General features: G+C 44.8%; 1 protein-coding gene across 1 annotated transcript; it reads right to left on the minus strand.

The window, feature by feature from the left end:
• Window positions 1–776: 776 nt before the first annotated feature.
• On the minus strand, window positions 777–10,336 carry TAL2 (TAL bHLH transcription factor 2). The gene is made up of 2 exons (XM_090037247.1): window positions 10,226–10,336; window positions 777–1,148 (listed from the first exon to the last, which is right to left on the minus strand). Exon 2 carries the CDS (start codon window positions 1,128–1,130, stop codon window positions 777–779), a length of 354 nt encoding a protein of 117 aa, XP_089893373.1. The 5' UTR covers window positions 1,131–1,148; window positions 10,226–10,336.
• Window positions 10,337–14,537: the final 4,201 nt, after the last annotated feature.

Below are 14,537 nucleotides of genomic sequence, written 5' to 3' on the forward strand. Positions count from 1 at the left end.
AATAATGATGGTTCCCTTAGCACCTTTCTCCTGCCTCTGGCTTCCACTGCTGCGTGTGGATTTGCCCGTGTGTCTTTCACCACAATGCCTGCTGAAACTTAACTGTGAATGTTCCCTCTTTCATTCAGGGCCAGTGTTTTCACTTTCATTCCTTAGTGAGTTTGGGCTCTTTTAAGTTACTCGGTTGTGTTTCTTTGTATATCAGGAAGCCTTTTGGTTTAGTAAACAAAGCAAACCTCAATGGTGTTAGTTGCAAGGTAGAAAAACAAGCCAGAAATAAAATGTAAATTCTTAACAAGAAAGATAAAAACCATGAGAACTGTGGGCTGAGAGAGAGGAGGTATATTATCTGTCTGTCCCATGGATCCTTCTGGTCAAGACGGGACATCTCTCTAACTGAAGCACTCCAGTGCGGCCAGGAACTATTGCCCTCCAGAACATTCCCTCACGTTGCAAGGAAGAACAATCCCTTCCACTGCAAAAATCAACAAGGGAAATGTTATGACCTATGTTATACAGGAGATCTGATCACACCAGCCTTGAAATCTGTGAAATCACAACAAAGGACCATTGTGAGATCCTAGGGTTCCCTACTCAGCCATCCAAGCCACTGTCCTACCAAGGAATCATTCTTCCACCTTCCCTGTCAAATAAAAATATATGGAATAAAACCAGCACTGGAATAAACAAATAAATACTGTACATAGGGAAATGATCCACAAATTATGCGAAGGGCACTATCAGACTAACACCGGGACTGTAGCAGTCCTAACCTGCTAGGGAGACGATGTCTCTGACCAGCACTCTGGGATATTGCTGCTTGTGCTGGGTGAAGGGACGCCACAGTCTTCAATCAGAGTCAGTTCCTCCATGCCCTGCAAATGAGGGGCTTGCTGGAACAGCCCCAACAAGCTCCCCCGAGCCGTCACTGAGGTCTGCTGCAGGCCTTGCTCCCCCAGGACCTTGACGAGGAAGTTGATATACCTCATAGCCAAGCGCAGTGTCTCGTTCTTACTAAGTTTCTTGTCTGGAGGGTGGGTGGGGATGAGCTTCCTCAGCTTGGCAAAGGCGCTGTTGACATTCTGCTGCCTCCACCTCTCTCTGGTGTTGGTGAAGATCTTTCTGGTCATCCTTGAGGTGCTACAAAACTGAGGAGACAATACATGGCAGTTAGTGGTCTAAGACCCTCCTTTGGGCCACAGTAGGGTATGTTGTTGGTGATGGAAGGCAACACCATAGCAATTTGAAATGCATCAATGATGTATCTCCTGGTCTAGCCATGGATTAACCACAAACCCAAGGTAGGCAGGTCCCCGTCCACACTCTGAGCACAGGCAAAGTAACTGCAGTCAGAGCTAATATATTTCTCAGAGGTGACATAAGTGCATTTTTGGGTCCATAGCTTGACTGTCCCAAACACCTCTGCAGGGCTGTATACCTAACTTACCCAGCGGTCTCTGGTGAGAAGGGACCTCCAAGTAGTATAGAATCTATAGCCGCCTCTGCGCCACCTCTCCTCCTAAACCCCAGCAGAGTGGGTGCACTGTGGGAGGTGTTTTGGAGGGATGGGATATGCTCACAAAATAGCAGTGCACCCACTCTGCTGGGGTGTATGGCTCTCCTGTCATATTTCTTGGGGAGCCATCACCAAGTGGCACAAGTTACAATAGCCCTGAGGCTACTTCATCTTGTGCCTGGGTCAGCCTGTCTCCTAGTCAACCCCAGAATAAAGGGAAAAGGGGAAAATGAGGTGTAAAGTCACTGATGCATTACTCCATCCCAGGCTCCAAGCAAGCAAAGCTCATGTGGATGCAACATCTGCCAGTGGCTGAGAAATCTTGCCCTCAGGAGAACAGGGCTAGTGCACTATGCCTGGCTATGACTTGAAGAGAACCCTTCATTGTGCTGGTCCTCCTCCCAATCCTCATCAGTATGTGGGTGCTGGGGGCGAAGACCTCTCAGCAATGGGCAGTGCCCTTAGAACTAATACAAGGCTGCAACAGGGAGGAAATCAAGTAGAAGCTAGAAAGATTCAGTGGAAAAATACTGGCTGGCTTGTGTTGCGAGCTACATGTGGCACTGAGCCTGATGCCCAACCGGCCTGGCAGTGCAAAGAGGTCCAGCAGGGAGTGGGAAGTAATTTTCACTCTAAAGTGCTTTTTCTGGGTTTCTCAAATGGTTTAACTCACAGACTGGTGAAAGTTTAACTGGTGATTTTATTAGCACCAGAGTCAAGACAGAGCTGAGACCTTTTGAAAATCCCACCCTGACTGAATGAGTACCTGTCAATTCTGCAGCTCTTCTTTTTTTTCTAAATTAAGTAACCCTTCCCTGTGGCTCCCTGGAGGCACAGATCAGAAGCATTACTCATCACCAGCACCTTGTTGCACTGTCTTCTCTCACCCCCAGTCTTTGGTAGGAAATAATCATCATTCCATTCAGAGAAGTGATGTGCAGGTTGGTATGAACAGGAAAGGCCCACCCTCTGCCATGGGGCTGGAGGGCAAACACTTTTCCCTGACTTTTTATACCACCATGAATTCTCTAGATGTACAGGAATAAATGTGCCCTCCTTACTATGACCCCTCATGACAGCAGGGGAAAAGTTCATTAAAAGAGGGCATTTGCTAGAAAAGCATTAGTCAACTTGCTCCGTCATAATAATGAAAAAATCATTATTGCTTCTGGGTTTGTTGGAAATGGGGGTTGTTATAAACAGGGTTTGTTGGAATGAGGTATGTGTGCATGTGCGTATTAGCAACATTTATACACATGAGCATGTGCGCACGCGCACTCACACAAACAACATGATGCGTGTGTGTGGACACACACACACACACACACACACCAGTGTTGTTTATATATTACCAATGCATATATGCGTGTGTATAAACGTTGCTAATACATATATGTGTGTGTTGCTAATACATGCACACAGAGTGCTACCTCATTCTAACAACCCCCATTACCAACAAACCCAGTAGCAGGCACTGATTCTTTTCATTATTATGACGCAGCAAATTGATTAATGCTTTTCTAGCAAATGCCCTCTTTTAATAACCTTTCCTCCCTGCTCTCATGAGGAGTAATCTTGATCTAGATCTAGATCTATAAACAACATTTCTCGACATTACTGCTAGGAGGGTAACACAGCAATTAACAGACAGTTAAGTAAGTTTTATGGAGTGTGTGGGGATATTTTTTTTATACAGATGCTTTAGAAACCAGATGGGAGGAAGCTTTTGTTGAGCTTAAAGATGGAGCAGAAGGAGACCAGCAAAATAAAAATACAGGGTTTCAGAAAAACAGGCTCTCTCTCAGATTTGGAGAACCTGTGGTTGGACAAGACTAAGAAAAAGGGAATCTAGGAGACAGGGAGAGTTGGTTGACCCTTAAGCAGGCAGTCTTAAGGGCACAAGAGCAGCTGTCCTGATGTGAAAGAAGAAAATGTACCATTTCATTTTCCAAAGCATTCTCGCGGCTAATCCCAGGCTCTGCTTTGCTGCCTTCAACTGTAGCTTTTACGTGGTTAAAAGATTTTTGCTTTGATACCAAGGCCAAATGTCCAGAACTGGAGTTTACTGGAGGATAAAATAATTTGACAATATTAATTAAAAAAAAAAAAAAGACATTTCCAAGTTCCAGAAGAGAGAGATTTTTAATCTCAGACAGAAATGTTGGCTTGGATTGTGCCACTTGGGAATCTTAGCCCCTTCATTGTTCTTCTATTTGTCACCTTATGTTTGCCCTGCAGGATCTATATTTAATGTGTCCCTTGTGCCCATTTCAAAGAATAAATGTGCACTTTATTTCTTCAAATCCTGCTGAATTATAAATGGGAGCTCTTGGCCTCCCATCACTCTGGGTATGGGATCTCCATGTTTCAATGGTATTATTTGTTGAGAGAGGACCACGGCTAGTTCTTCACATCATCCTTTCCTTGGCTTTTTTACTGTGAAGGACAATACTGGATTTGTGAACAGAAGCCTTGTAAGCAAACAGCAGTCTTTGTCAGTCTCGCTCCTGGGTGACATGTTAAAAACATATCCCTTCATTGCTGACGTTTGTTCAAGTCAAGATCAGCAAATAACAGTCCTTTTCTTTCCCCAATCCCCATTACCAAGCCTATGTCTGCATGGGTGACTCATACTCACAGCATCATCTCCAGACGCCTCCCCCTCACCCCCCATCATCTCCCTCCTCTCTCTTCACTCCTCCTGATGCTCTCAGCAGCAGTTACCCCAACATTTCCTGTTGTCTAGCTCAGGGATCCAGGCTGAGATCTCTCACAGCCTAGTCCGACACAGTGATAACCCTAAAGTCACCAAAACCAATCACAGTTCTGGTCCATTTCTTTCTCCCATTAGCATGCTCATTTTCCCTATGACACTGCTACTTCTACTGCTGCAAAGGTGCTAGCAGAGCAAGGCACGATCTGATTTATGCTTCATTTGCCTCATTGATTCTCTTTCCCCAGCTTGGCTTTCAATACAAGACTATTTGCAGCATCTGATTGCTAGTAATGTTGCACTGAACCATTTAACGCTCTTTGATGCAGTTTATGGAATGCGTATCATTTCCCTGCTGTCTAGGTATTGTAGACCCATTCATTCATTCGTCATCTGTGCTGTGCATATATAATACAGGCTCATATATTGGAATAATCATGTATGGCTTCATCATTAAATGCTTTCAGTTGCCCTCTGCCAAGCCGAGATAAAAAGTCCCACATTCACTTACGCAGAAAAAAGATTAAGTAAATGGCAGTTTCAATACAGAAAGACAAATTCTGCTCCTCAGTGTCGTCACTCCACTCCAGCACTAGTCTGTTGAAAAGGGTGGAGTTACTATGGATTTTAATCACTGTAACCAGGAACAGAATTTGGCTTAAGGACTTTGGATCAAGAAACAAAATCCAAAAAAAGTTCAGGCTTATGAGAGGAGAGCTTGCGGAAGTAACACAAGTATACCTCAAGCAAACTACACAGGGGAAGATATGACACTGTGGTCACTTGCGAGCAGTTCAAATGAAGTAATGGGGGAGGAACAAAAGCCCTCAGGTGTACAAGCTACTGGGGGATCTTGCTATCCCTACCCAGCTCCCTCACAATCAGATAAATAAGAATACAAATAAAGAGCCTGATCCATGCAGATCCAAATGCTGCCCTAACAAAAGGTTAAAGGAGGCAGAGAATGGATGAAGATCTCCTTAGTGGCAGTAGCTCTCACACAGCTTTGCTGTGCTAAAAGCCATTCCGGCTACTCAAGAAGCAGCAGTTTCCTGGCTTCTAAACAGCATCTCTGCTCAGACTTTCCAGCGCAAAGAGGGCACTGAATTGGTGGCTACTGCATGGGGGCTGGCAGGGGGCTGAGAGACAGCCTGCAGTTCAAGAGTTACTGACAGATTGTCATTAAATAAACACCTTGCATCAAGTTCCTCCTGCCCGTAATTTCCTTGGTTTCAGCAGAATTACTCCAGGTGGAAACCAGACCTGTGGGACCCAATCCTGAAATCCACACACCCCCACCCCTCATTGGCAGCAAGTGTGAGCCCCTCACTAATAAATACAAAAGGCAGCACTGTTTTTCCAACAGAGAAGAAGCCCACTGGCTCTTTCTGAGTGTGATTTAATACAATTGCACCAGGATTTTCCTTCAGCCCTTGGATAACAGGAGATGAAACAAAAGATGGTGCCTGTTTCATCCATCAGTCAGCTGCTTGTGAGCTGGATTTACAGCAGGGGCCAAAGTTCGCCAGACAAACCACCTAGTGCTGAGCTGTGCTTGGTGTGCATTGGTTCAAACTGAAGCAGGGAAGTAAGAGGGGGCCTGTTGTTTTTCGTTTGGATTTTATGGTAGCCTGGGCTGCAGAACTGAGCCCAGTGTGGAGAGGAAGGTTCAGCAGGGATTGCCACAGCAGTTGTGCCTTTTGAAGCCTCCTGGCTTCAAACCCAATAGAAAGGAGTTTGATCTCCTTGTGACTGAATTCACAGAATTCATTACCTTCATTGGAAGTAAAATGTGGATGTCAGCTTATGGCACCAATGCAGGAATAATCCCGATAAGAGTTTCTACCTATTGAGGGAGGAAGAGGGTCAGGGGCAAATACAGGACTGCCAAATCCATTCTGATACCGTCAGATCCCTGAGATATGCCAGAGGCAATAGGCTCCTACACACTGGCACCTTCTCTCCCAACCACCACCAAGAGCTGCCAACACCACCACCACCACCACCACTGTCTTCCCATGGCTCCTTGCATTTCCTGGAGAGCCATGGTTCTGCAAGGACCTGCCAGGAGCTCCTACAAGAACCCTCCTTGCAGGAAGAGCAGGCTAAATGGCATTGTGATAAGGAATGACAGTGTGGTTTGGTAGATAGAGCACTGGATGGGGAATCAGGAATCTGGGTGCTAGCCCCTACCTCTGCCACTACCGGTGGTGGGACCTTGGGTAATTCCCTCATCTCTTTGTAGTTCCATTCCTCCTGCTTTCCCTCTATCTTGTGGCTTTCAACTGCACTTGTACAGCATCTAACATACTGGGGCCCCGATATTGCTTGTGGCCTTCTGCTAGTAAAACAATACAACTACCTTTAATAAATAATTTGAATGCTTAGCAGTACGTGATCACCTTTAAACAGCTTTACTTTTATCTGAAAGATTGTTTTCAAATGTAAGAAGGGGAAAAGAAGCTGCTTCTGAACTACCTAGGAGCTCCTTTCCTTGCTCAAGTCACACACCTCCTTGAACTATTGCCAGGTGACTACCAAATAATTCATTCCAAAACACCGCAGAGTAGGGGAACGTACCAGTATAAACAGTCCTGGAAATGGGAGCTATTTACTATTTCTAATGTTTGTAACTGTAACAAAATTCACTCTGTGGAAACTCTGATCCCAGGAGCCCTCCTGCCTAAGTTCAGTATTTACAGAAATCACAAATTGTGCTGGACTCAACTGTCCTTCCTAAAATGAGTACTCTAAAGTGAAGGCCTAAAAAAACTCCAAGTTCATTTGGCACAACAATGTTTAAAGGATACTGGGGCAGAATATTTACAATTGAACAAAGAACTATGGCCTGAATTTTCAAGTGATGATTTACTTGGTGTGCTTCAACTTTAGACATTTTAAAAGGCATCTGATTTGAGCAGGGTGGGAGGGCTTGGTGCTTTCGGAAATATTACACCTTTTCAGATGCCTCAAAGTTATGAAGCTAAAAACAGAGACATTGAGTTGATTTTAAACTTAAATTAAAAATTTAAATTTAAAGTAAAATTGAGTGAATTTTCCAGAGGCTAAGCATGTAAATCAATGGGTTTTAATCCTAGGGCCATTTCTCTCCTATGCAAAAATGTCCATGTAAGACCCTCCATTAATACTGAGGAGAGTTAATTACATAAATTCCCCTGTACATGGAGAACTCTTTTCACAGGAGCTTTCCAATAGGAACGCTTTTTGTCTCCTTTTTGTCGATGCATTTGTATTTCCACCCTCTTCAAACTTGAGCCAAACTCTTGCTGCCCATGTTACAAATTTGTGCTGAGTGAGGTCTGCCAGCCTAGGACAGCCTTCTTCTTAATGTTGTTTATACCAAAATGTTGTGAAAGACTCTTTGGCTCTGTGTGAATTAAGCAGAATTCTCCTCTATTCAATAAGATTTGATTTTGCTTTTGTTGCCCTGCTGCTCCCCCACCCCAGCCTTTTCCCCAGCCCATGAGCATTGAATCCTCATCCTCATCCCTGCTCTATCTGGTTTCATTTTAAAGGCAAGTCCTCTATCAAAGTAACTCACCAAATGTGATATACAGATAGTGTTGGTGCTGTGAGGACCAGAAAGAAAACCGTAGCACCTCCAAGAATTCTTGATGGGCTTCCTATTGCCCATACTCTAGCACAGGAGCGGGCAATTATTTTGGGCAGAGGGCCGCTTACTGAGTTTCAGCAAGCCATCGAGAGCCGCGTGACAGGCAGCCCAGGGCAGATTAATATTAATTTTCTAAATTTTTTAGGGGCCCCATGGGCCAGATAGGATGGCCACATTTTGCCCACCCCTGCTCTAGCACCTGAACCTCTGCTCCAAGTAAACCCACCACTTATGCTACTAGTTGCATTTCTCAGCCTGTATATCTAGCACCACAAAGCAAAAGGATTACACTTTAGGCTGGAGGTATATCAGTTTGCTCTCTCTATCTGGCTTTGCTTTGTGCAGAAGACAAGTCCATTCCTTTCTTAGCAAGAGAAGAACCATGCTGTGGAGAGAATGGGACCAGGGCTGGTGCATTCATTATGTGAGATCTGAGCCCAAAAGCAGCTTTGGGCAAACTTATGGCAAGGTCAGATGTGTGGCAGAGGGGAGGTGGGGGCAGGTGCTGCAACACTGTGCTAGGAAGTGCAGTCTGAAAAGGTTTTTGGCACTGGCGATTTTTACACTTGAATCTGACCTAGGTCTTCTACCACAGAAGCAAACAGTAAGCCTCTCTTAGATATCAGTAAGAGCAAGATTGGGTCTGTGATATGCTTATATCATAATATCTACACGCAGTATTTATTAACCTCCCAGTGCACCTGACTAAGATTATACTGGGTACCACCCTACCAGTGCACAGGAATGAATTTCCTCTGCTGTAATTCAGTCATACTGACAGAGACCATAACCCCTATGAGACTGATTCCCTGGCACAAACCCTACTTCCTAAATGGTGATGCAAACCACAAGGAGAAAAAGGCCAGTCTGATCCCACACCAGTGTAATTCCACTGTGTTCAAGGGTATTACTGTTAATGCCTGAAAGGGCTCAGCATCAGGCTGAGCATTCGGAGTCCAGGTCACCGCTGTTATGACCAGGTTCTACTAGGTGTGTGAACTCCCTCCTAACAGCAGCACAGCTGGACTATGGAGTTTATTCACACCATGTCTGCTGGCTTGGCCCTGGTATTACAGCAGCTTTAGTGGTTTATATAAATAAAGAATATTTAATATTTTACAACTAAAAAGGAACACAAAATCAGTAGAAAAAAGGATCTAAAAATACATTTTGGGCCCGATCCTGCTCTGACAGATGGCAACCGGAGTTCTGAAAATTACTTTAAAAATAACCTCCTTTTATTATTTATATTTTTTTCAGGCTAGCACAGCTTTATGCATAGCTAGGACACAGCATTTAGAACCATTCAATAGGCACAGAGAAGAACAAATTTAGGTGCTTTTTAAATGTGCTATTCATATTATTTTTAATATGTTCTTAACATTAGTTTTGATTAGATAATAGGAAAAGGTAAAATATCTCAATCAATGCTCCTAGAACACTATTCAAATAATCGCAAGTCATGTATGCATACATTCCCTATACACGCACCCACAAAAACACAAAGCATGCCCTATAGCCTATAGGGTACAGGAGCAGTGATGTAATATGGATTTTTAATATATATGTCTGCGACTCAAAGGATTTAAAGCCCTCTCTAAATATTTTCATCTACTAATATATGCACATTATTACACATGGCATAGTGTACAAAAATACGGAGAAGAATCATGTAATTACTGCTTATTTTAGAACTTTTAAAAGAGGTGTTTTAAAATTCTAAAAGCCATTGGACCATCAAAATTTTTATTTCTCAATCAAAGGGCCTGATTTTCTGTGGCATAAAAGGCGGAAAAGGGGGTTAAAATACCAGCAACTTGAATTCCGTGGCATTTGATAGCCATGTTTCATTGATATAAATGACCCTAGCAATTCCAGGACAACAGAAAATTGAGCCCAAACTGTTTGGTTATGAAGCTACAAATAAAAGAATTTACCTACAATATTAAAACAAACAAACCAAAACCCCTGTTTCTTTATATAACCTGTATTTTTAAACACCCACACTCGTTTAAAAAATTGCTGAAAAGTGACAAAGATTTGTTCCTTGCTTGAAATCTTTTGCCTGGTTTTAGCAAACGGTAAGAGCTTGAGTTAAAATACAGACACCTAAAGAGTGTGTCCATTAATAGTCACCTGTAAGTGGCTGTTTTCATACCTATTCAGTTTGTCTGATATGCTGCCTTTTTATCAACTTTAGACAGACAAGACAGACAGCCAAAGCAGGCTTCAGGAGCTCCTTCCTCCAGCTAAGCTTTGCTGGGGGCCCCTCAAAACAAACTTGGGAGCACTCAAGAAAGTTGTAATTGCAGGCATGAAAGCCCAGCAACACCGAGCTAAGGAGAAAGCTGTTGTCACTTACTTTTCAAAGCAGAGGTGCGGGCAGCTCTTCGAACCTGGTTCGTGGAGTGAACTTCCAGCAGAAGTGGATGCTTCCTCCTTGCGTTTTGCTCTCACAGCCCTGGACCCAGAGGTTGCTCTTGCTGCAGTCAGCCAATTGCTGATCCTGGCTGCCTCATTTATAGAATGCCAGCTTCTTTGTCTGGCGCGTGTCGCCACTAGTCCTAGCAATCCAGGGAGCTTGTTTTGCATCTCCCGGGAGATTCTCTCTTCCCTGCTTTCTCTGCCCTACATACCCTCTCTGTTCTCTAAGATGGGCAAGGCTGCTTTAGGTGAAACAGCCTGACAGCGGTATGAGCAGGGTCAGGTGGCCCTTTGAAGAAAGGACATCACTGGGGTGTCATTTAGCAAGAATTCCATTTCTTTTCCTTTTGACTGAGCCAAGAGCTCATGAAAGGGCCAGAGCAGCACTCCTGCCCACCCACCCCAAACCAAAGCTGCCTGATTATCCAATGGCCTGTTTAAAACACTCATTTTAATTCAAACAGTAACAGATTTTTTTTCTAAATTCTGGGAAAATTCACCCTGGACTCCCAGAGCAAGTGTTGCAAGGCTGGGGATGGTATATTGGTCCCTACATGTGTGACAAAGAGGCAGAATCCCTGCCTTCACTGCAAAGCTCAACTCATCTTTAATGCAGGAGTCACAGGGCGCATCTACATGTTCATTAATGTGCTGTAGCTACCATACATTTAGTTTAGTACTTCCCTAATGAAGTACTAACTGAATGCACAGTAACTACATTTACCACGCAGTAGCACCGCTGCACATTTGGGGGTTTTTTGGTGACCGTTAACTGCGCAGTGGCCTAATAACACTGCAGTAGCTTATTATCACAGTTTTTGACCAGCACAGTACTGCACAGTGTATTTAGGCTACTGCGCAGTAAGCATCTTGTGTAGACGCACCCACAGCCAGTGCCTCTTTGCATTCACACAACAGGTACAGCATGAGCAGCGGTGGTGTCTGAGCACCCTCCCTCCCCCACCCCATTGCCTTCGCCCGTGCTGCAGCTTTGATCCTGGCTGTGTCTACATCAGGCGACTAGTGTGCACTAAGCTGGGGTATACATTTACAGAGCGTTAGCTGTTCTGCACACGCATGGGCCTTCAGAGTGCCTTTGAGCGAGGAGGCTCCTACAGTGGAACAAGCTACCTCACAATTAGAGTGGCCACATAGGGGGTTAGCACAGAATAATCTGTGCTATACATCCTCAACCTTAGTTTAGTTTGCACTAACTCCCCAGTACAGACAAGCCTCTGGGAGATCATATCTAGGGATGGATAGGGAATTGGTCCCTGACTCCCTTACTGAGATCGCCAACAAAAATGCCAGTTGGTGTTGACCGTGTTTGTACAGCAGATGCTGGTTCAGTATGAGTTGGCGTCAGACTCCTTAACCTCATTCCATAATTAACGAACAAGGCAGTACAAGTGTTTGTGCCCATTCACATTTGTTGGACAGTGCCAGAGCTGTTTGAGTTCAGTGCCTGTGCCATCATACTGGAGGTTTCAGCCAACAGAGGAGATGAAGCTTGATGCTCCCACAAAGCTGCTTCTTCAGCTGCGACAGAAAAGACTTGTTTTTGAAGCAGAAGCTCCTGAGCCCCATCTCTGCCACTACCTGAGTGCAATATAATGGGTGGATATGATGTCTCTGTATGATGGGCCATAACCTCTGTGGGGAAAAAGGGTGAAACAAAAGAACCACTGAATAGCCATCAGGGGACCATGATTTTTCAGTCACTCCAAACCAAGCTGAATTTGAGCTGGTGCCCTTCTGCTGAGAGGATCAGTTGCACATTCACAATCCCCTGCTATGGCCAAGCTTCCCTCTTCTCATGATGTAATTCTTCTCATGTTGAACTCATCAGGGTCCACATCATAGCATCTCTTCTAACCCTGGGAAGCTAGATGGAGCCATGCTGGGACCCCATCAAAGACATATCCCAGTAGATCATTTTTTGCTACCTTGATCTCCAACTGGAGCTGGGCAAGCTGTCTTCAGATTTCCAGGTCCCCCTCATATGAGAGAGCTGGCCCAGGATCAACATGAGCACTAGTCTCTTATGGCTGTTTAGGGCATTTTATAAGGGTACCACACAAGGCCAGCCTGGCTTGAGAGTACCATGTTTGAAATTTAAAGTAGAGCAGAGTTGGCTTTTGAGACCTATAAACTCTGGTTCGGGGTGGGGTTCTTGCTAGTGCAGGGTGGGGAACATAATGCTGTCTTCAACCAACCAACTATAGGGAGCAGGAAAGACATTGACAGAAGGCCGGGGCAGAGTGGAGAAGTGATAAGGATCCCCAAGAATAACCTCACTGTTGCCTCAGTTTTGGAAAACTTCCCTATTAGGACAGCACTTAAAGCACGCACTTAAGTGCCATTGAAATCTGAGAGACAAAAGCACATGCTTCAAGTTAAAATCACATTTAAGTGCTGTCCTGAGTTTGGCTCTGAGGAAGGTCTTTACACTGTAAGTCAAAGCACCAAAGGAAGCAGGCTGGGTGGGTTTGTTATAATTTCCATCCTGCGAGAAATATAAAGAAAAATTGCAGATGTTTAATTTAATAGGACCACCCCTCCCACAGATCTCTGCCACGATGCTAATTTGTTTGGAAAGAACAAGTCACAAATCCTTTCCCCTTGCAAGGCTCTCCCTGCAGCGCTGAACTGGAGGTTCAGCCCTTTCACACGGTAAATTAAAAGCAGCACTACACTCTGAAAGCCGTGTCAACCGCTTCATTTAGCACAAGTGTTATGTTAACTAAAGGCCCTATTCCAAAGGGGCCTTTGGCCTCACAGAAGCCTAATTTCCATGTAATTTACATTGGAAAGTTGCAGAGTGCACCTCCTCTGTGTCACTCCCTCCAAATCATTTACCCACAATGAGCAATGAGACACTCCAGCCACTACACAAAGGATGGGGAAGAGAGTCTGCCAGTCCAAGAGGGGGAGGAAAGCAGATCTGTGGCTTAGTAAGAAGTCATCTTGCTCAGGACATGGTAAACCAGACTAAACCATAGCCGTGAAAAACATATTGGCAGGAGTATATTTAGTTTCCCTGACAACGACAGGCTCCGGATGACCCAATATTAATTCTTACTATTTTGTTATTTATCAGAAAACAGCAAATCAATATAATATATAATCATAATATATAAAAGATGTATATGTACGTGTATGTGTGTATTCTTATACACACACACACACACACACACACACACACTATTGTTGTTGTTGCTATTATTATTATTATTACTAGACAATTGCCCGACAAGAATGATGGGGGGGCAAGGTAAGGATGAATGCCGCAACCCAATGCCCTGTGCTGCTGCCGCTCTGCCTCTAGTCCCACTTGCCCCGCATGCCTTGCCCACCCGGTCCGGCCCTTCAGTCCCCACTGTCGTGGGCAGGGATGAAGCCTCGTGTCGGGCCCTGCCTCCGCTTCACATTTGGCCCCATTCCCCCTGCTCCCCTCTCCCCTTTGCCAAGTTGGGTCCAGGCCGATTGCTCCCCACTCCTTCCCCCTCTGCCTCCAAGGAGCAGAGCTGGGGAGGGGAGCAAGGGCAGCACTGCTGGCCTCCCCACTGTTCCAGCCCTGCTGGGCGACGGCAGGGACAGCACCACCATGACAGCGGGGACTGAGGGACCGGGGGGAGGGAGGGAGCTGCCATGGCAGCACTTCTGGCTGTGCGGAGCACTCCGATTGGTTGTTTCAGTAAGCATTGTGATTGACTGCCAAGACAACCAATCAGAGTGCAGATAAAGCGTTACAGACAGACAGAGACAGACTAAGGCTTTTATAATATTAGAATGATTAACAACATCAATTACAATAATAATAAAAATAATAATGATCCTGCTGTGGTTGGGATCAATAGGGATTTTGCCTTTTTCGTTCCTGGGGCCAGAAGCAGGCATATTTATTACTTGACATTTATACTGTAGTAGCACCTTATAGCCCCACCAAGTCCAGCCTCCATTGCAACAGGCCGTGTCCAAATACACAGTAACCGGTACTCACACATCCAGGCTCCGTTGGCATTCAGGTTGTCTCCAGCTGTCACTGCGCACACAGCTCAGAAAATAAAATTCAGCCTTCCTGCTTTGCAATAATTGTGGAGTAAAACTCAAAGCATGTCAGGAACATTTCTCAATGCCCAACTCAATGAAGACCTGATCTGACTTACAACAACCCAGTATCAAATAAGCCAATTCTCACCCTGAGAGTCATCACTCCTTTCTCCATCTCAGCGTCTCCTCTCGTCTGA

The sequence above is a fragment of the Crocodylus siamensis genome, chromosome 3 (genome assembly GCF_052110815.1).
Source record: "Crocodylus siamensis isolate JL-2025a chromosome 3, ASM5211081v1, whole genome shotgun sequence".
Taxonomy (NCBI): domain Eukaryota; kingdom Metazoa; phylum Chordata; order Crocodylia; family Crocodylidae; genus Crocodylus; species Crocodylus siamensis.